Genomic DNA, 24,262 nt, shown 5'->3' with positions numbered 1-24,262 from the left:
GGCGTGGCCGGAAATCCGTCCATATTATGTGCCAGGAGCCTAAAAAGTAATTTGTGTACAGCTAAAAAAAATTAAACATATACTTACTAGAATCAGAAGGTGGAGACAACTGCAGCAGGGACTGGGAAGTCTCCAGGTCATAGATCACAATACAACCAGAGGTGAAAGAGGCCACAGCATGGGCTGGGTCACATCCTATGAAATCCACTGATGTGGGGATGCCGTGTTCTGAGGGAGACAAACCAGAGGGATTTCACTTATTAACAGGACAGACTGAGCATAAAACACCAAAGATGGGAGCAACCATTAAATTTTTAAAAAAAGGGACCACTGTCAATCATTTTGACCTTTCCCCCTTATAGAAGGAAGATAATTGATATACCAATCTAAGACCTGTCACCCAACTAAGGGAGCTATTCCTGCTCTATTCCTTACCTTTGTTTCCATTGTATGTTCCAATACATGGCACACTCTCTGGTGGATTCCATAACCGAACCGTTCCATCAGCGGAGCAAGAAAGCAATCTGTCTTTAACCCCACTGTACGACAAGCTCCATACGGCGTCTGTGTGTCCAACCAAAGTGCCAGAGAGAACACTGGGATCTGTGGGACAGACAGTAATGAATGTACAGTTAATAAACAAAGTCACTATGTGACATCTTCAAGGTTGTCATTATTCCCAAAACACATATGTAAAAAGATAGAAATCAAATTTTTTGCTTGGACGGCCACAATAACTAGAACGGGCGTCCGGCATGCCCATTCCACAAATTCAGGGAGGAGGCTCTTATGCTGGGAAGTCTGATTTGAGCAAGAAATAAAAAAGTAAAGGTCTTGCCCTCTATCTAGCTTGGAAATAATTTCTTTGTTGCCCTGCACAGCCGAGTCAGAAGCGTCACAGTCATGTGACTGCTGCAGCCAATCAGTGAATTTCAGCAGTAACATCAGTGTTCTCTCCAATGATTGGCCCACATTGATCGTGTGATTGACATTTCCAGCCCAGCCTGGAGCAACAACATATGTCTGAACCGCAAGCCGGAGCGAGGCTAGTACCTGCGTTTCTTTTCCCTGTATTCCTGTATAAGTTTTCCAGTATAAGTGGAGAACCCCTTTAAGGCTGGTGCTACATGGCAACTTTGGCTGCGACTCCATGGTAGAAGCAAATATTTCGGCAGATTACTTTATTAATCTGAGTGAGTGGAACAGCAAAATAAAACGAACTGTGCGGTTGCAATGCACCTCTTTTCTCCTCCATATTATGCTCAGTTATGCATAAAATTCTAGAGACTAATGAGATTACCAGCAATCAAACATTTATCACCTATTCTGCATATTTGATGGGGCTAAAGTTGTGAAATCACATGACATAAGCACTTGAAGGGAAGCTTCAACCTACCATATGTATCATAGGGATCCACATTTGGGCTCAGCATCTTCCACCACTGTATTGTAGAATCTATTCCTCCACTGAAGCAGTGCTCTCCATTAGAGCTGACCACTAGGGAGAGGACCGGACCCCTGAGAAAAGAGAGAGTCAACTATGGAAGAGTGTCCCAAAACAAATGTCACAGACACCACAACATTCATCGTTTCATAATACGAGTGGAAACACACAAATCGATAAAATTACCTCATTTAAAAAATCTTGACGCTAAAAACTTACATGTGAGCTCTGAATGTGTAGATGGGTTCCACGTCGAATGAGGCACTCCTAAAGAACAGAAATATAGTTATTTTAGTTATACTAAGTTTTTCATCATTCACCTTGAAATATAGCAAACGCACTCACTTTTTGGCAGGGACCGTTTTCTGCAGGTTCCACAATTTTAGGGTGTGATCCTCGGATGCGGTCACCAGTACAGGCTCGACTGGGTGAAATGCTAGCGCCCGAACTCCATCAAAGTGACTCCGCAGGGTGTACTTGTGGTTCCAGGTCTTCCTAAAAGCATCCTTATTGGATGGCATCTGCACAGCGGAAGGAAAGGTAACATCTCATTAATTCTCATAAAAGTATTAGACATTGGAAAAATGTTATGTAAACAGCGTAACCATCAAGATACAGAGTTTACACAACTCCAAGGCCCTTGTGAGTATTGAGCCCTATATAACTTAGTTCTCAACATTTTACATAAAATTACAACCACTGCTGTAAGAAGTAGCATCATAGTTTCATTTTAGTGATCAGTGCCATAAATATCTTTCTTGAGGAAAATCTATTTACTTACAGCCTGGGTCTTCAATAGGCAATTGGTGCAGGTTGTAATTTTCAGCAGCCCCCAATAGATCAGCTGTTTGACAATACAGACAGAGTCCAAAGTAGACAGCTCCATCTGTAGTGTAGTGGCGATTCAGGCACAGCGCAGGTGCTGATCCCATTTAAGGCTCTGCAGTAACATTTCGGATAGATACTCCATTTCTGGTCCTGTCCTAACTGTTAAAAAGCTGATCGCTGGGTTTCCATATGAAATACAGACACATCCTCCCAATCTAGAGGCCCCATTGCTATATTAGGATTTTTTTCATTCTTTATAGCCAAAATCAGGTGTGAATCATAACTGGAGAGAATTCATAGATTTCTGCATTGAAAACCCCTTTGAAAGGGTGGTACCAAGATTGTTATCCACAAAACAAGGGTGAATAATCAATCTGGTCTTCTGGGTCCGACTGCTGGGTACCTCCACCAATGGTGGGAACGGACCACTACAAATCACTAGGAAAGGGGTCCCGTTTGCACCGACCCAATGAAGTGGTGGGTTGAGCATGTATCCTGACGCTCTATTCATTAGTACAAGCGCATCAAAAATTGCAGAGGCCAACGCTCTGGTCTCTCCAGCACACCCATTCTTGTCTATAAGAGAGCCAGGGATAGTCCAGTGCTTTGCTCAGCAATATCTGATGCCCAAACAGGACTGAATGGAGTGGCAGCAAGCATGGTCGACTTGCTTCTTCATTCCATTAGATCCCCAAGTGGTTTGTACATATGTTGGTGAGGGCCCCAGCAGTCAGACCACCTACCAATCACATTGTTATCTCCTTTCCTGTGGATAAAATATAATAAAATTGGAAAAACCTCTATGAACCTTTCAGGACAGTTGCTGTCATGAGTGTAAACTGTGTATATACAAATAGAATTGTAGAAGGTTGCTATAAAACTGCAGTAAACCTGAACACTTACATCGTAACTGTAGTCCGAATCATTCGTCACAGTAAGGTCGGCTAGGTCCCCCAGTCCCAGAACACTCTCGAGGACATCTTCGGATCCCATGATAAAGGTCTTCCCACCTCCAGATGGAAATGTAATGGGCTCGGCTATAAAGACAAAATAATAATAATTTGTGATGTGTGTGGACAAAGACATCTTGCACATACAGATTACCAAAACTGTCGCTAATATAAAGTGCTAGGGACAACCGAGACAACACGACATCTCACTGCAACAGAGGTGACAAGGGTCTTTCCCTGAGGGATTCGTACCTTCCTCCGCCCTCCCACCTTCATGATCTGTTATTCTGGTTGGTGAACGGGCCGGACTCAGCATGCCTGAAGGGATGTGGGACAGATCCTCATCACCCAGGTCCGCAATCATATCGTGTAATTTCGTCCGGTTAACCCCTGAAAAGTAATGGCAGTGGTTCTTGTTGAATAGATCTTCCCTGATGCATTCTCCATCTAGTGTAGGAGCTTTGTGACAATATGATATTTCCTCACACTCTAAAGTATCCTTACATCCAAAGGAGTTTGGAAACAAGACACTGGGGAGCACCTTCCAACTCTCATATACACGGGAAAGCAAGTAGGACCTTCCAACAATCCCATACACACACGCTTGACTCGGCTGAGCATGCACGAGTTCTCTATAACAGGGTTTCAGCTGCATCTGTTAATATTGAAGAGATCGGACGTGCTGCAATCCAACATGCCTGATCCTTCTTTCCCTAGAATACCCTACAGGTCATGATCGTAGGAGGGATGCTAGCAGAGAGACTTAATACGTTGTAAGTGATTGTGGAAAAGCTGCACTTACTCTTGGCCCCCTTTGACCCCTTGCGCTCCTTCATGTACTGCTCCTTGAGTTTATTTATTAGGGACTCGTCTACATCCCAAACCTCAGCAGTTGGGGACAGGACGTCCTTGTCTGCATGCAGATGTTAGTAAAAGAGAGAGCACATGTCAGCAGGTCAGTAACGGGTTAGTACCATTACAATATATACTTGGGATTTGTTGGCAGAACTCCACAATTATTTAATTTCCCATTAAGGTCCAAAACAAAGGGTTGGCAAATGGTCCAAGTCAAATAAGGACTTCTGAATGTGTCCAAGTATCCACATCCTGGGTTAAAAGTAGGAATATATACAAAGAAATCTTTCGCCAGGACACTAGAACGCGAGCCGGAGCAGAGTAAGCACATATTATATATAGTGTATGTATGTGTGTATAGAGATTATATCTCTATACACATATACATATATACACACACACATACAAACAAACTATATTATATCTCCTTACTCTGCTCCGGCTTACACTCTAGTGTCCTGGCGCCAGATTTCTTTGTATACTCACAGTGATCCAATGATGACTGTGTATAACTACTGGCTTAAGGAACAGACCTTGACATTTAGCAGTGCCTTCCTCCACACCCCGACACATTTGCCCTTGCCAGGAGTGTATCCAATGAACGCGAGGAAGGGTGAACTAGAGCAGCGCAAGTATATTTGTATTTATTTTCCCCCTCTCTCAGCCTCTGAGGTGTTCCCCAATTACTCCAAAACTGAATCTTGTCAGCAGTTTTCAGATTGATGCAATTAGTCGTTCCCCCATTTACTTATAAGATCAATTGAAACGATCATTTTCATCAGTTGGCTCACAAGTGTGAATGAAGCCGAAGAGAGAAGCCATCACCATGACAGACCTGCTACAGAAAGGACACGAGTCCACCTCCTAATAGATTGCCCTGTCATTTTATGGAGGGAAGGAGATGGGGAAATATCCCATATGGCAAGAATCTATAGGATGATCAAAGCGATGCTGTAACCTACAGGAACTGTCATAGTGATCTTTAGGACCTGAATCTCAGGAAGTGCCTAGTGTTTAGTATGTTAGTAACAGTGCAGCCAGTGAGCCTATAGATCAGTGATGGTGAACCTTTTAGAGACCGAGTGCCCAAACTACAACAAAGGCCCGCTTATTTATCGCAAAGTGCCAACACAGAAATGTAATTTATGATTTATACTCCCTTCTCTGTCACAGTTTTCATTGATACCAGCCCCTGAGGACACCAATAAAGCAGAAAATAGTCCCAGGTACAGCTGTCACTTTAAAATAGCTCTGTGCACAGCAAGTCCTTGGTTGCCTGGGACTGCAGGAAGATGCCTGGAGTCATCACTGGTGATGGCCTGAGTGCCCACAGAAAGGGCTCCGAGTGCCCCCTCTGGCACCAGTGCCATAGGTTAGCCATCACTGCTATAGAGAATAGCCCTACAGTAATGCACAATTTACACAAGGACCCTCCTTAGATTGGGGAATGAGAACTAGAACACATGGCATCACCTGTCCCCCTATCCCATAGCCATACACTTTATATCGACTCCTTATCCCTAGGTACTGTACAGATCAGGCACCATCGGGAAGGTGATCCATGGGGGTGCTGGGTTTTTCAGCCCCTATTTAGATTATATTGAAGGCTTATAATAAATATGATATATCTTAACAATATTTTATCCCAAGAACAAAATTTAAAAAGTTTGATCAGTCTGGCAACCATCTATTCATAGATTGTAAGCTCTTGCAAGCAAGTTCCCCATTACCATCATTTCATCTGACTGTTTTATTCATCTGTAAGGTCTTATTAGGTTTGTATGAGTAGACTATAGTGTGTAACGCAAGCTAGTGCCCCTCCAACGTGCAGTTAGGTTTATACAAAATGCAGATACAAAATGCAAATGGTCCCAATACAACTCACTCATCACAATCTTAAAGGAACGCTCCAGTCAAAGCCAATTCATTGAATAATGCATATTGCAGGGTCTGAATGGAGGGAGCAGGAATCATTTTCATTGCTCCTTACCTTCAGGTATCATTCAATAAATTAGCTGTGACTGGAGGGTTCCTCTAAATGCTGTATATCTGATTGGCTGAAGCACTAATGGTACACATAATGCAAGTTAACAAAATAGCACAGTACATCATCCATAAAACCGGATTTGAAACCAAAAGTACGTCCACTACATTGTGGATTTGTTGCAAATTTCTCAAGAAGCTTCAATCCATGAAGCGCTCGGCACTGTGTCGCACTGCTTATGCTTTACCATCTATCAGTAAAGTCTTACAGTATAATCATTACTTATAAACCCATGCTGAGGTCTAGTCATTTCTGCAAACACCCTTGAAGGCTTTCCTGAAAGCAGATGCATGTGGATTATAAGGATTACACACCTTTCCTTACAATGACAATAGAAATTCCCTAAAATACTATCTAGATTGGTTACTGTTCATGTACATCGACGGACCTCATAAGCCTTATGTAATGTTCAGTAAGCATTTACCAGTCTTGTTACACAACTATATGACCTTGTACACACAGTACACACTGCCACTGCAAACACTAGTGACTTTCCCAAAATTCCCCCACACACAGTGCCCCAACATGGCGTGGGCCAGAAGCAATGCAAACAATGCCACATCTATGCTAACTATTCCAGCTTAAAGGCGTAGTAAAAAAAAGGGACATATCTGCTGGACATGCAATCTTCTTGTCTGATAGATGTGGTTAATTTATAAAGTCCCAAAGAAGTAAATGAGAGTATTTTATGTGTGGCCCCTCTATAACAGGGCTGGGTGACCACTACTGTAGTGATGGAAACATCTCTTTATACAGAATGGAAAACAGATAAGATGCAGGGAACTGCATCTCAATAGACATGGTTATAAGTGACACAGAATGAGTTTTCGGATAAGAACCTTTTCACAATAGGATCAGAAGTCCTGCACTGGTCTGTAGTGTCCACAGGGAAAATGAGCTGTAGCACAAGGTGCCTGGCATCATACCCCCACAAGACCATTCTAATGAGCAAGCATCCTCAACCAAAACCACATATCCCACCAGGTATGTGTATAGAATATTAAGGTTTTATTCCTTTAATTGGGTATATAAAATACAAATAAATAGTGTCACCCCCTCATAGACTGTAAGCTCTTGTGTCACCCCCTCATAGACTGTAAGCTCTTGTGTCACCCCCTCATAGACTGTAAGCTCTTGTGTCACCCCCTCATAGACTGTAAGCTCTTGTGTCACCCCCTCATAGACTGTAAGCTCTTGTGTCACCCCCTCATAGACTGTAAGCTCTTGTGTCACCCCCTCATAGACTGTAAGCTCTTGTGTCACCCCCTCATAGACTGTAAGCTCTTGTGTCACCCCCTCATAGACTGTAAGCTCTTGTGTCACCCCCTCATAGACTGTAAGCTCTTGTGTCACCCCCTCATAGACTGTAAGCTCTTGTGTCACCCCCTCATAGACTGTAAGCTCTTGTGTCACCCCCTCATAGACTGTAAGCTCTTGTGTCACCCCCTCATAGACTGTAAGCTCTTGTGTCACCCCCTCATAGACTGTAAGCTCTTGTGTCACCCCCTCATAGACTGTAAGCTCTTGTGTCACCCCCTCATAGACTGTAAGCTCTTGTGTCACCCCCTCATAGACTGTAAGCTCTTGTGTCACCCCCTCATAGACTGTAAGCTCTTGTGTCACCCCCTCCTCCGCATAGACTGTAAGCTCTTGTGTGACCCCCTCCTCCGCATAGACTGTAAGCTCTTGTGTCACCCCCTCATCCTCATAGACTGTAAGCTCTTGTGTCACCCCCTCATCCTCATAGACTGTAAGCTCGTGTCACCCCCTCATCCTCATAGACTGTAAGCTCGTGTCACCCCCTCATCCTCATAGACTGTAAGCTCGTGTCACCCCCTCATCCTCAGACTGTAAGCTCTTGTGTCACCCCCTCATCCTCATAGACTGTAAGCTCGTGTCACGCCCTCATAAGAATGAATGTACCAGGTTTACATGCAAAAAAAACCCCCAAAAACCTGCAGCCAAGTTGGTTTAAAGGGATTGTATTAGATTGACATTTGTCTTCTATGCAAATACAATCATTGAAAATTTCAGAACGAAGTGAAGTCTACAAGAAAAAAAAACTGGAATGGGGGATACTATAAAGAGCACCAGTCATGATATCCCCTTGTACCACTAGATGGTGCGAACATCTCATCAAATTGATCATCAGACCATAGGACTGATAATGGTGATAATAATGGTGATAAATCAAACAGGACCAGAGGTCTCAGACGTTTCCACTTTTTCTGGAAAGTGTAATTCAGCAAAGATGATGTTCAAAAATAAGAAGTGAGCAATGTGTCTTTTTATGCTGGTTTTCTGACTTATGTTGTATATCCCCAATGGACATAAACCATTTGTTATTTATCCAAGGTTAAGATCCTCAAATTCAGACATCAGTTTGTTAGATGGAGCACCAATACTTTAACTAGATTTACAGGACGACACAACTGTTTAGCCTGGACTGAAATAACAAAACTCGCTAATACACCCAATAGAAGGTGTAGGTCCTAATAATATGTTCTCTATCAGGCAGCCTGACCAGGTGGATACTGATAAACCTGTCATCTGCAGTCAGATGATACTAATAGAACAGCATACACTGCTCCCCTCAATGGCTCATATGCTCCAACACATCGCTGATGTCCACCTACTGGCGTCTAAATCAAACAAACTTGTCCACTTACCCCACTCAGTCCCATCCCCTGAACTTCTGGCCTCGCCAGCGCCTTCGCCATCTTCTGCCGTCACGAGGAAATCAAACTCTTTCAATGCTTCCTCTGTGTCATCGGCGAGTTCGGCAGCTAAACCTTCATTTCCAATCTGTTTAGGCAAAAGTGTGAGATTTTTAACGTATGCTACGTTGGCAGAAAGCAAAGCGAGAACGGATTGCGCTAATTTTGGCGTCTCAGCCATGGTGAGGACTGCAATGTACAAAGCCCTTGGAGAGAGGGGACTAAGAGGCTGCACAGGAATTTCTATTGATGGCCAATCCCATGACAGGATATTGCTATCAATATCTGATCAGCGGAGGAGCCCAATACTGACCCTAACAGCAGCACAAAGCCTCTGCATCTGTTCTAGTGTCCATATAAATTTCCGGACAACCCTTCAGATAGCGGATATAGTTTTGCCCAGGTTATAGTATCTTCTCTGTTCATCAGAGGGGATGCTGAACTAGTGCACTGCTGCATCTTGGCTTGTCTTGGGCCCCTTTCACACTTTCGTTGCAGACCACGTTGGAGTCTGATCAGGGTGCAATCAGGGTTTGGTCAGTGAAAAACTAACATTTTTTTTATCAGTTTGTTCAGTGTCACTTTTTTGCGCTTTCAATGCGTTCTTCACACGCAGACAAGGCACGTGAAAAAGACTCATGACTGAGGTTTATCTTTTCTATGGCAATTGAGCAGTGAAAAACGCGTTGCACTTGCATGTGTCTCATAGTGCAATGCGTTTTTGATGCGTCTCCATAAAGTTGCATGGTGTGTTTCTTCATGTGTGTGTGTAGAGCATACCGAGATTTTAACACGCATTAGAAAAAAAAAAAATGCAAGTGTGACAACACCCATTGAATACAATGCGTCAGAGTGCAATGCAATTTCTGCACGCGCAGAACAAGCGTGTGAAAAAGTGTGAAAGGGGCCTTACTGTTTTTTTTAGCCTTTACGTTGATGAATAGAGAAGACAATGCATATTAGGAACTGCAGAGAGAGTTCTTAAGATCTTACTTTATGTTTTTTGTTTAACCGTGGTTTGTCCTTCCCATCAGGGACCTCTTCTATTAGGTCCCCTTCGTCTTCTTCGTCACTGTCGTCTACGCTTTCTAAGAAATTAAATGTTTCGAGTACATCCCCTGAGTTCCTAGAGAGAGATCACAATCACAGATCAATATATAGATTATTACTTCTCATCTTGCCATTTTCTGTCATATTTAGTGGCGAGGCAGAATAGATGTGCTTATGGCTCAACACTTCATCCACATTTATGTTGGAATCCAATCAGCAGAATCTTAGAGAACCTATCTGCATGTTAGATCTGTCCTGGAGATCGGTGTAACCATACCATTGTTTGGGTTTTTAATAGCAGTAGGACAGTGAAAAACTTATTTATATTCCAGGATTGTATCTGTACTGGGAGAGTAGTTTGCAATTTAGCTGCTTCACAGCCTTTTTCCCCTCTTCCATAAATAAAAGCTTAGCAGGCTTCTGGTTGAATACTACAGCAGTGAGGTGTGGGGCTGAGGAGTTCAATGGTGAAATCTCAAGTCACTTCCCAAGGGCTCCAAGTCCAGCTACAATCCTGGAACACATGTCCATATATCACTGTCCTGCTGCCATCAACGACTCATAAAAGTATGGTTATACAGGTGTCCAGAAAACTGTCTAGTTTTTTACATTTCATTGCCTTTTAGGGCATCACCTTTAACATCAACTTTGAAATACAGTAGATTGATTAAACCACACTAAAAACGCACATACACCAACATTTACCTTTTATTTTCCTGTCCCTTTTGTTTCAGTGAAGCATCTCCACCGTTGAGGAGCTGTTCTAAGTTCTTCGGTTCCACTGAGCCATTGGGCTCAGAACCTGAAAGTCCAAGCAGAGAGCGTACCCTTTGTGACCGAACATCTAATATTGTGTCTGTATAACCAACTTCTTGGAGATACCTGCGCAGAGAGGAGCAAAATGTGAGGCCGAAAATAAATGAAAGAGCGATCTATTCTTAAAGGAAATGTCCAACTTCACAACTCAATCCTTATTAACAATTCCCTCCAGTTTCGCCCCCCTATGATCAATACTTTGCTGCAATTTATCATACATAACCTTGTTACGATAATGGTGACAAATATGGCCTCACCTGACTGATAGAAAACGGAGACTGGTCAGTATTAAGACTCTCCTGCAGACCTGATGCTGGACTTATTTCACAAAGACCTTTCATTTCAACACATCTGACACGGTACAATACAGGCAGAGTATTTTGGCAGCTTGGCCGTGACAGCTCTGCCTCCCGACCCATCAAAAACAGTATTATGAGCCTGTAACCATATCTGCCACATGTCTTTACTTATTTACTTACTGTCGTAACAGCTGCCGGCCTTGTTTCCAGGTCAGCTGACTATTCGGAAGCCCCGGGGGGATCTCGGTTTCTTTGGTTTCTTCTGAAAGGCAAGAGTAAATAAAGACTGGTGTCAACAGGGAGATATTACTTATAATACACTACAAAAGCAGAGGACCAGGGCATTACATTGAAGGAGGGGGGGGGGGGGGGTCTGATCCCATGGTTTAACATTGCTGTGACTCAAGGCATTCATTTGCAATAAGCAGCAGAAATGAAACCTTCCTACAGCGCCTCTGCAGGAGGGAGGAAGCATTACACATAGCATTTTGAAGTAGTTGGCCCAGGCAGACATAAAGGGACCTCCGGAGGAAGAGACATTCAATGCAGCTGCTATATTGTTCATAAAAGGTGGGTTTACAGTGTTTGAAGCAATGACAATACCAGGCACGTGGCTGGACAAATTTTATTTTTGCAATACTTCAGCATTAACTTTGTGATTATGTTACATACAGCAGTGGATTATAATATATGCTGTTTGGGCAGTAGCCCGGGGCCCCAAGCCTTCTAGGGGGCTCATGGCCACCCAAACCAACCACCAAATTTTATACCGAGAAGGACCTTCACCCATAAAGTCCTCGTACATCTGTTCCTGCTCTCAATACACATGTACACAAGAGCCATTTCAGGACCTTTGAAGCTCCTGAAACTGCAGATTGAAAGCAGACAAAAGGGGCGCATCCTCCATTCCCCAAGATGCTGATTCTAGTACCAGATGTGGGAAGTGACTGCAGACATGGATGGGCTATAATATTCATACAGCCCAGGCCCCATGGCAGTCCTAATCCACCCATCCACATACTAGTGCCTGCTCAACCCCTACAAAATCATTGTGGATAAACTAAAAAGTGGATAATTATCTGAAAATCATACAATTCACAAACATCTATAGGACTGCTACCAGACATACAGTCACCAAGTGTCAAATCAAAGTTGCTCAATTTACGTGACTAATACTGGAGAGCAATTTCTGGAATGTAAGGGATGGTCACTTTCACATAGAAGGATGGAGACTTCAATATGAGGCTATGGGGGAGTGGGGCTTGTGTTATACGGACGTGTATTTAATACACATTCTTCTATTCTGCGGTGTACATTTATTGTGCACAGTGAGCCAGAGATAACCACTACTTTTGTTTGGATGACAAGGAATCCCCTCCTCTGCCCTATATACACGCATGCATGGCCGCTCAGAGAGTGGGAAGCAAGACACTACCACAAATCTCTGAGCAGGGAGCTGGGACACCCCACCCACGATCAGATGAAATTTAATGTGTACAGCCAAGTCTCTGAACAACCTACCTGCATGGGAGAAATGTCTAAATTGATGAATGAACCGGCCCTATGTTTTGTAGGTCCAGACTTTCACAAAAAAAAAAAAAAAGTACTTACCCGACTCAATTGCTGGCATCTTCATATCCCCTTGATTTAATTCTGTTCCATATTTTAACTTATGATATTTTGCCCTGCAACAGACAAGTAGTGAAATGAAGCGCTCAGATATTCAAAGAACAGGTCATAAATATGGAGTCAGTGGGGGAAGGGGGTCACCAAATGATGGACTGCAGTAACACAACCTGTTTCCAGGGTGGGGGGTAATGGAGAAACTATATAATTCTAGGTCAGGGGACTTCTAGTCTGTGCCTAGCGATGGTGCCCCATTGTGACGAAAATATATGATAACTCATGTAACAAGCTGAAATCTAATAAAAGTGATATAAGAGGGAACCTCTAATCATTTTTAGCTGATTACAGGTCACAACAGCCATTGATTAGATAAACGCTTTTTTTAGGCAGGCTTCACAGTTCCATTAACCTATAAAAGTATATTAAAGCTTACCTGGCTCCCTGTCAAGCAAATTACGTGGGCTTTTTTGCTGTGGTCAGAAGAGGAGGGGGGTGGTGGTGAGTGAGAAAGAGGGAGGAGCATGACTCAAGGAGACAGGGACTTAGCCCCATTACCATTACCCAGGGGACTGGGTAAACTTCTATATCTTACTGGTACCGAGAAGTTTATAAAGGCATTTATCAAATCTGTATTACAATGTTTGTTGGAATCTGTCATCAGCTAAAAAATGTCATTCCTGATGATAGGTTCCCTTTAAAAGGGCAATGCCATGAAATACATGTAAAATATATCCCTCAGTCTCCACATGACAATGGACACATCACGAGGCTTCTTACCGTTCTTGTTTCAGAGCATATTCTAACATTTTTATTCTTCTAACTAGATCCTTCTTCAAGTTTTCTTGACCTTTCCTTTCACCTTGTAGAAAAGCTATACGTGCCTGGAAAACAAACGGAAAACACTCAGCAAACATGGCCTCCGTAACACGCGGTTTCTGTTTGTGCAAGTTATGGCTCGTTAAAGCAAACCTTGGCCCGGCAAGGATCTAAAGGAGGCTAGAGGCATTACAGCACCCCCCCCCCCCCATACTGACTGGTCCCATAGAGGAGAACTTTCAGGACTTTTCTAACTTAACATGGGATGAGCATCTACCTCCTAATAAGTAATGATTGCTATTAAGTAACTTCCAGGCATCTTCTGCAGTCATTTTGGGCTCACAGAACCAAGTAAATCAGTAGAACCGGAATTAGAATATCTGGCGTAAATTGTTAAAGTCCACTGGAGACCACTCCCTCTCCACGAAGCACCTCCCACTTGTCAGAAGAGTTCAACGAGATGCATAGATTCATTGAAACTTACAAGTTTAGGCATTAACACCGCCCCCCTTTTAACTAAACGTAAAGGGAACCTGTCATCATAAATTGGCCTAATAAACCACTAGCAGTATGTCGTCAAGCAGCTGAGCAGCTTCTAGATCAGGTTTCTTTCATGTTCTCATGTGATGGCACCACCCAGAAAATCAACTTTAGGCTACATTCACAATGCTGTATGGCCGATATACACTCACCGGCCACTTTATTAGGTACACCATGCTAGTAACGGGTTGGACCCCCTTTTGCCTTCAGAACTGCCTCAATTCTTCGTGGCATAGATACAACAAGGTGCTGGAAGCTCCTCAGAGATTTTGGTCCATATTGACATGATGGCATCACACAGTTGCCGCAGATTTGTCGGCTGCACATCCATGATGCGAATCTCCCGTTCCACCACATCCCAAAGATGCTCTATTGGATTGAGATCTGGTGACTGTGGAGGCCATTTGAGTACAGTGACCTCATTGTCATGTTCAAGAAACCAGTCTGAGATGATTCCAGCTTTATGACATGGCGCATTATCCTCCTGAAAGTAGCCATCAGATGTTACAGGGTACATTGTGCTCATAAAGGGATGGACAGGGTCAGCAACAATACTCAGGTAGGCTGTGGCGTTGCAACGATGCTCAATTGGTACCAAGGGGCCCAAAGAGTGCCAAGAAAATATTCCCCACACCATGACACCACCACCACCAGCCTGAACCGTTGATACAAGGCAGGATGGATTCATGCTTTCATGTTGTTGACGCCAAATTCTGACCCTACCATCCGAATGTCGCAGCAGAAATCGAGACTCATCAGACCAGGCAACGTTTTTCCAATCTTCTACTGTCCAATTTCGATGAGCTTGTGCAAATTGTAGCCTCAGTTTCCTGTTCTTAGCTGAAAGGAGTGGCACCCGGTGTGGTCTGCTGCTGTAGCCCATCTGCCTCAAAGTTCGACGTACTGTGCGTTCAGAGATACTCTTCTGCCTCCCTTGGTTGTAAAGGGTAGCAATTTGAGTCACTGTTGCCTTTCTATCAGCTCGAACCAGTCTGCCCATTCTCCTCTGACCTCTGGCATCAACAAGGCATTTCCGCCCACAGAACTGCCGCTCACTGGATGTTTTTTCTTTTTCGGACCATTCTCTGTAAACCCTAGAGATGGTTGTGCGTGAAAATCCCAGTAGATCAGCAGTTTCTGAAATACTCAGACCAGTCCTTCTGGCACCAACAACCATGCTACGTACAAAGGCCTCAAATCACCTTTCTTCCCCATACTGATGCTCGGTTTGAACTGCAGGAGATTGTCTTGACCATGTCTACATGCCTAAATGCACTGAGTTGCCGCCATGTGATTGGCTGATTAGACATTAAGTATTAACGAGCAGTTGGACAGGTGTACCTAATAAAGTGGCCGGTGAGTGTACGTCCCCCATAGACGCCAATCGGCACACGGCGCCCTACGGGAGCGGTACCCTTTCCTATCTTTTCACGTCATAGGGCGCCGTGCACCATATATGCCTATGGAGAGGGGCGGGGGTGAGCAGCGCTGCCGTGTGCCCGCTGTGCTACGATACAGTGGACAACAGCAGTGTGAATTCAGCCTCCTGACTTTAAACATCCAACTTCAAAGTTGATTTTCTGAATGATACCACCAAGCTGGGTCATAAAAGAAACATCATCTATAAGCTGTTCAACAGCTTTCTGATTACATGTTCCCTTTAAGTAAAATGCATCATAAATCTCCCTCCAGATTTGGAAACAGACTTGCTTTGTCTCTTGGCTACATGCACACAAAAGGTTGTTTTTGTCCGTGTGCACAATCCCTATTTTCTATCCCGACTTGACACATTCACTTCAATGGATCCATGCACATGAATGTGCATTTTTACTAATCAGTTTGGATACTGTAGAAAATTCCTTGCAGGACCTATTCCCACCAGTGTCATCCCACTATGGGAATGTGAAAAAAAGGTGTCATCCATGTGCAAACTATATTCTCAGCTCAGTGTCTCCGTAACACAATCATGTGATCCTTCAAGGTTAAGATACTGACATCATTATCCAGCCTTCCATTATTTTTACAGATGACATGCGGACCAGTTTCCAGGTTCCTGCGCAGGTAGCCTTGCAATTAAAATACAAAAGCAAGCAAAAATATTTTTGGGAGATTTCCTCAAACATGCAACGTAACTGAAATCAATGTTGAGAGTCAAAGAAAATAACATAAAACAGTTATAGGGCGGCACGGTGACACGGTGGTTGGCACTACATCCTTGCAGCGCTGGGGTCCTGGGTTCAAGTCCCACCCAGGTCAACATCTGCAAAGAGTTTGTATGTTCCCTTTCAAAAATCGGATTTGCCTTGTGGGAACGCGGCCTAAGCATCCGCCACATTGTATGGCGTCACCTGCCCCTTATGAAAGTATGCCTGGCATTTTGGGCAGGTGTGTGTGGGCATGACAAACACATGGGCCGGTCTGAACAGGATGGCAGAGGTAAAGACAAATCACGTCACACCTAGGGAACATACCTGAGCGATACCATCACTCTGATCCCAAGGGCACAGACCTTTATCTATCTGCTGCCGGGTTCACTGAACTCCGGGAACATCAAACGGAGACTTTAGTCCTGGCTACACAAGCAAATCTCTGCACAGATTAGGAGCAGAGGCCGCATAGCTGACATATCCAGGGCACCGTTATCTATATATGATTTGCATTAGTCAGCTTCTATCTATTAGATCTACAGAAAAAGCCTGAACCCAAACTATTTCTGGACACTCAGTCCCATACTTAGAACCAGCACTACGGCTCATCTGCCAGTTTACTACCAACTGCACATACTTAGGAAACCACGCGGGGCGGTTATGTATAGTCAAAAATAAAGCAAGAATATGGAGCGGAAGACAAAAAAAAAAACTCAGGATAAGAAGATGGATGCACGTTACCAAGTGTCCTTACAAATACAAAGCTACTTACTCGCCGCACATCATTGGCGAGTAAGTACTCGAGTCACAAAGGCAACCCAAATATACCCGGACTGAGTAGAGGATATACACCAGGTACAGTGAGCAGTGGGAGTACAGACCCATAGTTTCATAGCTCAGGTTCGGGCTTATGACCCGGATGTATATCCGGATTGTCGGCCAAACATCCGATTCGGCAAAATGACGGCTCTTGCTACTAACCATGGCTATGATTGGCCCCGGGGATGGCCAGTAGTAAAGCATCAATTTGCCGGATTGGCTGTGCAGCCACCAGCCCGATCATACATCCGGGTGGCCCGGCCAAACCCGAACTGAAATTACAGGTCCGCTCATCTCTCAGGTGTTATGTTCGGAATAAAGGAGGATCACAGTTGGACATCCAACTTCTAGGAGTAATAACAGAGGAACAAAACAGTGATACCTTGACCATGTGACTGCACAATAATAAGGATTTGTGCTGCCTAAATACAGGAAATACAGGCAGCCCCGGGTTACGTACAAGATCGGTTCTAGAGGTTTGTTCTTAAAAGTGGTAGTTCTTACACACAGATACATGGTACCAGCTCAGGGTGAACTGGTGCCGGAGCATATTTTCATTAGTAGAATAAACCCAGAATCACAGATGTATACGTTATATTTACATATATCTCAGCGCACCGCACTAGCCAGTGAGGTCACCGAGCTCTCCAGCACAGTCGCACCTGCACAACTTCACATGGGGAAACAGAGGTCCGTTTGTAACTAGGGGTCATCTGTAAGTAGGGGACTTCCTGTAGTCTAAAAGTGACGGTCACATAGAAAGCAAAATCTGACTATACATTTGATATTTCTTTGTTGTCCCCTCGCCTGAGGAGGTCGCTCATTGCCTAAAGTCGGGCATAATGGCCCTTGGAAACACTACATCGATAAGGGTAAAGTGTTTTTTATTTCAACCCTGGCCCACAGATTCCAGGAAAACCCCTTAAAGGACATCTACCATTAGGATGAAAGGTTGTATGCAAATGAGCCTGATAGGCTCCAGGCTCCATTAACACCTAAGGTTCATTTGCATACAGTCCTTCATCCTAGCGGTAGATGTCCTGTAAAGGGAACTTGTCACCAGGTTTTACCCCACTAAACTGCAAGTCCTCCCCCCCCCCCCCCCATGAAATGTTATGGATTTTTGGTTGTAAACATACCCCTGTGGTAGAAGTTTAGGCGGACCGCTGAGACCAGTGATCTGCTGAAGTCACATAAGCAGAAATGAAACAACCATTTCTGATCCAAGCAGGGACCCCCCTAATATTAGCGATTATACTGCGCAAATTTGAAAAGTAGCTTCTGTTCTTTATCATTTTCTCTAATTTCGTTGGGTCCTTTCACTACACAATGATTCCTTTATCAAACTCATTGGCCAACACTCAACCAACGCTGTGAGTAGCAGTTCCACCAGTCACCTTCTACATTTAGCCACATGACATTAGACTCACTGACATGAGACCAGGATCCGGGGGAAGAAGCGAAGGGTTATTTCAGTATCACTTCTGATCTAAGAAGTCACATAGGGAAGAAAATTCTCATTGGGAGTCACACACAACATTTAGTATCATGGTGACTAGGAACCCTCCAAGTCACCGCGGATTCATTGAGTTATTCCATATGCAGGGCCTGAAGGTAGGACGACTCTAGAATACAATGAAAATGAGTCCCGTTCCTTCCTTCACACCCCGCACCATGTATTCAATAACATATATATAGCGCCATCATATTCCATAGCGCTTTACAAATCTATGAATGTGCTTTCAGTGGAATGTTCCTTTAAAACACACCATCATGTCCCAAAATAAAACATGCCATGTGCAACTTTAATGAGTTTCCACTTTTGCAGAAACCCCCCAAAAAGTAGAAGCATTAGGGGCGCAAAAGTAGAGTTCCTAGCTCCAGCTGCAAACAACTGTGGTGACGACACGTTCATGATGCACAAACAGGCAGTGCCGAAAATGAACGTAGGGTATTGGGGATGGATCCAGACGTCACCAGGGCGATGAATGTGATGTCATCACACAAAGGCCATGTGGAGTGGACACTCACCACCCCATGCAAACACAGAGAGAACATACAAACTCTTTGCAGATGTCCCAGGATCAACATCTGCAAAGAGTTTGTATGTTTTCTCCGTGTTTGTGTGGGTTTCCTCTGGGTCCTCCGGTTTCTTCCCGCACACTAAAACATACTGGTAGGTTGATTAGATTGTGAGCCCCATGGGGACAGGGACTGATTTGGTAAACTCTGTGCAGCACTACATAATCTATGTGCGCTATATAAATAAAGGAATTATTATTATTACAGGAGCCATGGTCCTGTTATAGATTTAGAAATGCAGTGCCCCAGATAATACACCCTCAGACTGTAAGCTGTGACCCCACTCTCCCAGTTTCCATATGACTGTTCTTACTCTGCAAGATCTTTTATTTGTACGTGTCCTGGCACCAAATAAAGAATATTATAACAGTAAAAGTATAATAACACAAATAAAGAATGGCCGGTAATCCGGATAATTCAGCACAAATCAGGAATAAACGGATATGTCACCAGAAACTGAACAGAAGCCGCCAATTAATAACTTCATCTAATTAATGACAAAGTTCCCTCAGCAGATTGTGTTATTCTCCCCCAGGCCCCCGACCCGCTGCTGTTATGCTCCGAGTTTTCAGGTTTCTGTGATGTAAAGTGAATCTGATAGTCCCAACATAAGGCTGCCCGAAGACACGATACCAGAATCAGATCAATTTTGGAAAAATCGGTTCCATGGCACAAAATGTCAACTAATATCTTCAAAAAGTTCATCTGTCGTGTTGGAAGTTTTGGCTTGTGGATGGAACTATGGTTGATATACTGTCTGCACCCATGGGGGTCCCATCAATGGGCAGCAGTAAATCGCACAAAGCGACATGGTCATCCGACCAACTGTAAATGTAGGGCCAGCTTAAAGGGGTGTCATTGTGTCACACCAGGTTTTGATCACTGTAACCGCACTATTTTGGAGTATTCCTCATATTCTGCAAGCTCCTCAGAGAAATCACATCGTCACATGCAAATTTATTTATAGTCAGGAGAAACCACATGCAAAGTCTGACGTCCAGAACAGCGGAGCCCCAGCAAACAGTCAGATACAAGGGAGTTTTTTTTTTTTTTTTTTAAAGTCAGCGTTTTGAAGATTTACAGGGACAGTCACCAAATCTAACCCACATCATTATTTCAGACGCCTCCGTCATCAGGTCTATATCACCTAGAAACATGCTGTTGTGTCATATTAAAGATAATAAAGTATATAGTGAGTTGAAGAATGAGATGTAACAGTAAGAGAACGCGCCTCACCATATCTAATCGAGAGGTTGTGTTTCCAACTGTACCTTCAGCTCTGTAGCTCACAGAACCACAAGCTTGATGTGATCTGATGTCTTTAATATAACACCAGCAGCTGGGTGCTATAAAACCAAAAATAGGGGCGTCTGAATTGACTTCCCCTGCAACCTCTAAACTTGACTCTACCTTTACCTGTTTGAATTTCCAGCTACCCAAACCACATGATTTGATGAAATTGAAAAGTTTACATTTTGTATCTTTAATATGACACCAGCAGCATGGTACTAGGAGTGTCTGAAGCAACAATTATCTTCTCTCCCATTTACCGATTTAAAAAAAACACCCCAGATTTCACATGAAAGTGGGATTATTAGAAAGGACATTTAATACCCCAGTTGAGGGAGCTTTTGGTTCAGTGGGGTAAAACCTTGTAACAGGTTCCCTTTAATACACATTCTTTTACAGGTCTGACTGGTGATATAGAAAAGTTCTGGCCCTAACATTTAAAGCCCATTTACCATAATAATAATAAAATAAAAAACCTTAAAAACAGAGACTGTGAGAGGAGTTTTTTCGGCCTTATGGCCTTTCGGAACTTATGTTTCTGTGTTCAATCTGAGAAGACAGATGTACAGTATGGGTGCATATTGGGTACATATTACTCATCCATTAATAACAGTCCAATGCAGTGACTGTCCATGATTTTAAGAAAACTGTAGGAAAGTTTGCACTTACAATACAAATGTGTTAACATATATATTGCATTGACAGCAATGCAATGAGGCAGGTCTCTTCAGCTGCCATGATGCTTTGAAAATGCATGTGTTATCGCCACGTGTGAACGCACCCATACATCCCTTCCTAACTGCATGTCGCTTCACTGTCTTTTCTCTGCTCTCTCCTCCTGCCTATGTAATCCCTCACCACTGATAGGCTCTAGTTTCCATAGGTGTTAATGGAGAATGGAGCCCCTTAGGCTAATTTGCATACTTTTTAAAGCCTTTTTTCCCAAAAACCAGGGCATAAGAAACCTAAAGAAGAGCAGATCCTGCCAGAGGGGGCACACACCAGTATGTCAGTGTGCTTGATTTACAATACTTCATCCTGGTGGTAGATGTCCATTAAAGAATGGCTGCACCATTGTACAAGCACCGTCACCTCCTGTGTTGCCCCTTTATCCTCAGACTCTTTGATCTTGCGAGCAGGGTCCCGATTCCTATTGTTCCATTTGATTATGTTATTACTCTGTAATGTCTTGTTTTATTTTTTTACATGTCCCGCCGGAATCTGTACAACGCTGCCGAATATGACTGGCGTTATAAAAATAAAGATTTATTATTTGGGAAAAGTAAAAAAATTAATCTGAATGGCTACCAATAAAGGACTTGTTGCTACCTGCCCCTTAGAATTATTGCCATCTGAGCCAGTCATGGATGCACTATGGCATTTTCATAATTCATATAAAAGCGATTTTATTTTTTATTTAGACAGCGCCAAATTTTACAGCACTTTACAAATCATAGGGGACATATACAAATATAAGACTACATTGCAGAGTACAGAGTGCTGCTCTGTTTACAAAAGGGGACCCCTGGTCTTATGATTTGTGGGGGTCTCACTAATCAGACGATTATCCCCCACTCTGCCCAATCTATAGAGCAGGGAGCGCTGACCCTTTACACATCTAGCTGTACATTTTCATACAGTCACTTCTTAGCAGAAGGATATTCTGGCACGTGTGACCTCATCCACTAGTCATGGTCAGGTTATGTGTCACCCTGTGTTACTGACTAATAATCCCTCCGTCACCTCTAATGATGCCAGGTGTCTGGTGACTGGACTTCCCATCAGAACAACTGCAGAATGACAGCATCCACCCGGCTGGTTGTAAGGCTTTATACACACCTATAGAAGAACCTGCTACAGACATTTGCACTACTGTATATGAAACAGACAATGGACCTACAGACCGCACTTACATTTCTTATGCGTGTGGGAATCTGAGGCTACAATTACACCTATGGTCACATTTCCATGGAGCAGTAACAGGAATATGACCACAATGTGCCACAATATAGCGATGGTTCCCCATAGATCTAACGGACTTATACTGGGTTTAGTAGCGGTGCCAAACGTTGTACAGGCTGATGTGCCCAAACAGACTGTCACCTGCCAGATAGTATAGCGACCGCATGGCACCACAACAGAACCAAAGAGGGTCCATATCTAAGCAACCGATTCTGATAGCACGCAGGAGAATATTTCTGGCAGGCACATAGTTCGGAACAAGAGGTATATAGTGCTCATGCTTCCAGTGACGGACCCAATTCCAAGTCAAAAGGGGTCAGACACAGAGATAAAAAAAATAAATTGCTTGCGTTATTTTTGCAGCTCACATCAGAAAAGACAACAAAGGACGTCTGCACATGTAAGCTTATTGACATGAAGAAAATCTGCATTGTAAAAGGATGATTTTATGTGACGGTGTAATGTATAATGCATATTTCTGGCGTCATTTCTAGTAAAAATTTGCATCAAAGTTGCTTCGCCTTCTAAAATCAACTTGTAAAATTATGTAAATGAGCCTGAAGGGCTCTGGGGTTGTTAATGCAGCACCTCAGGGCTGCAGCTTGACAGGCCATTACACTGTGCAAGAGCACTTCCACTGTATGAAATTACAGCAGGCAAAGTGTAACAGAGGAGGGGGTTCTGGTAATTCCCTCCCAGAGCCCTTCTGGCTGATTATCACAATTGTAAACATTGATGTTAGATGGAAGGAGGCCATGGATTAGAAATATAAGAAGATGACCACAGTCACGGTGTCTGGATCTATGAGTAAGTGTCCCTGGTTTATCATGATGGATTGTGATGTCAGATTCCTTAAAAAAAAAGGATACTCAGCCCACTATGGCACCCAGTTCCATCACTGCAGTCCCTGGCTCCAGCCGCCAGACGGGTGAGAATCCCGTGATCACAGCAGTGATGTCACCGTTCTTCCATCACGCCATGGCCACAGCGGTCAGCTGGAATAGGAGCGGTGCCATAGAAGGGTAAGGGACACTGAGGGTACCTGTACACTGCAGAAGGGCTGAGGGATGTACCCCAGGGGTATTTCCACCAGCACCAGACGCAATGGGCTTGCTTCTCATGCCGTGATTCTGCCGCAGCCAGAGGATAACATTATGTCACTTGTCTGCTGCGGACAGACATTTATGCTGCAGATAAGTTTCCGTAATGTATCTGTGGGACTGTCATAAGTCCCATACACTACTATACAACGCCACGATTTACCACGCAGGCCACAGATTTTCTGTAGGCTAGGACTTTCCTATCGATGGCGGACACAAGCGGGTGTAGATCTTGCGCTCAGTAAGTAGCGAAGGTGATAACATCGAGGAATTATACATTGTAGCGCTGGATATTACACGTATCATGTGATATCGGAGAACCTCACGGCGAATGTGCCCGGTGTCCACAGACTCATGTGGGGACAAGGTCAGCAGGATGAGCCCCACAAGATGGCCTCCCCGGGGGCCTCCTCTCACCTGCAGCTCGGCCCTCTCCACCTCCCAGTGCGCTCTCTCCATCTCGAAGCGGGCCCACTCGTGCTGGATGTAGTGCAGGATCCCCGGGATGGTGTACTGGGGCGGCCGGCCAGCCAGCTCACAGCCCGGCTCTGAGGGGACGGCCTGGGCCTGCGGCCTGGTAGAAGCAGCCATCCCGCCAGCCGCCGGGAGATCCTCCATCTAGACACTCGGCTCCGGTCGTAGGTGTCGTCCGCTAGTAGCTCCGGTAATAGAGGAGGAGGCGGAGGGGGAAGAGGACGGCCTCGTAACCCGACCCTCCGTAGATAAAACAACCGAAGGCTCCGTCTACAACCTCCGCCCGATCACTTCGCTGAGCGCCGCCATGTTTGAATACTCCTCCCCCTCCCCAACGGGCCCGGTAACTCCGCGGGGCACGCTGGGTAACCGGCCTCGTTCACCGCCTCCCGCTTGACAGCGT

The 24,262-nt window shown here is 44.1% G+C and overlaps 1 protein-coding gene across 4 annotated transcripts in view; it reads right to left on the bottom strand.

The window, feature by feature from the left end:
- STRN3 (striatin 3) overlaps positions 1-24,251 on the bottom strand; it is a 30,812-nt gene extending 6,561 nt beyond the window's left edge. Inside the window, exons 1-15 of one of the 4 annotated variants that reach the window (XM_072115397.1) lie at positions 23,803-24,251; positions 13,407-13,510; positions 12,615-12,688; positions 11,184-11,265; positions 10,594-10,770; positions 9,832-9,964; positions 8,791-8,926; positions 4,025-4,135; positions 3,493-3,612; positions 3,176-3,309; positions 1,790-1,965; positions 1,664-1,711; positions 1,397-1,518; positions 436-603; positions 88-228 (exon numbers count right to left, since the gene is read on the bottom strand). In XM_072115397.1, coding sequence (XP_071971498.1) covers positions 88-228; positions 436-603; positions 1,397-1,518; positions 1,664-1,711; positions 1,790-1,965; positions 3,176-3,309; positions 3,493-3,612; positions 4,025-4,135; positions 8,791-8,926; positions 9,832-9,964; positions 10,594-10,770; positions 11,184-11,265; positions 12,615-12,688; positions 13,407-13,510; positions 23,803-24,003 — 1,927 coding nt within the window. In that variant the 5' untranslated portion in view covers positions 24,004-24,251. Of the gene's footprint in view, positions 1-87; positions 229-435; positions 604-1,396; positions 1,519-1,663; positions 1,712-1,789; positions 1,966-3,175; positions 3,310-3,474; positions 3,613-4,024; positions 4,136-8,790; positions 8,927-9,831; positions 9,965-10,593; positions 10,771-11,183; positions 11,266-12,614; positions 12,689-13,406; positions 13,511-23,802 lie in introns of all 4 variants that reach the window. The other 3 variants (XM_072115396.1, XM_072115398.1, XM_072115399.1) reach the window with 3 other exon arrangements.
- Positions 24,252-24,262: the final 11 nt, after the last annotated feature.

Source organism: Engystomops pustulosus, chromosome 7 (assembly GCF_040894005.1).
Source record: "Engystomops pustulosus chromosome 7, aEngPut4.maternal, whole genome shotgun sequence".
In the NCBI taxonomy this organism is placed as follows: Eukaryota; Metazoa; Chordata; class Amphibia; order Anura; family Leptodactylidae; genus Engystomops; species Engystomops pustulosus.
Note: the sequence above shows the minus strand (reverse complement) of the source record. Positions and strands in the feature narration are given on the sequence as shown.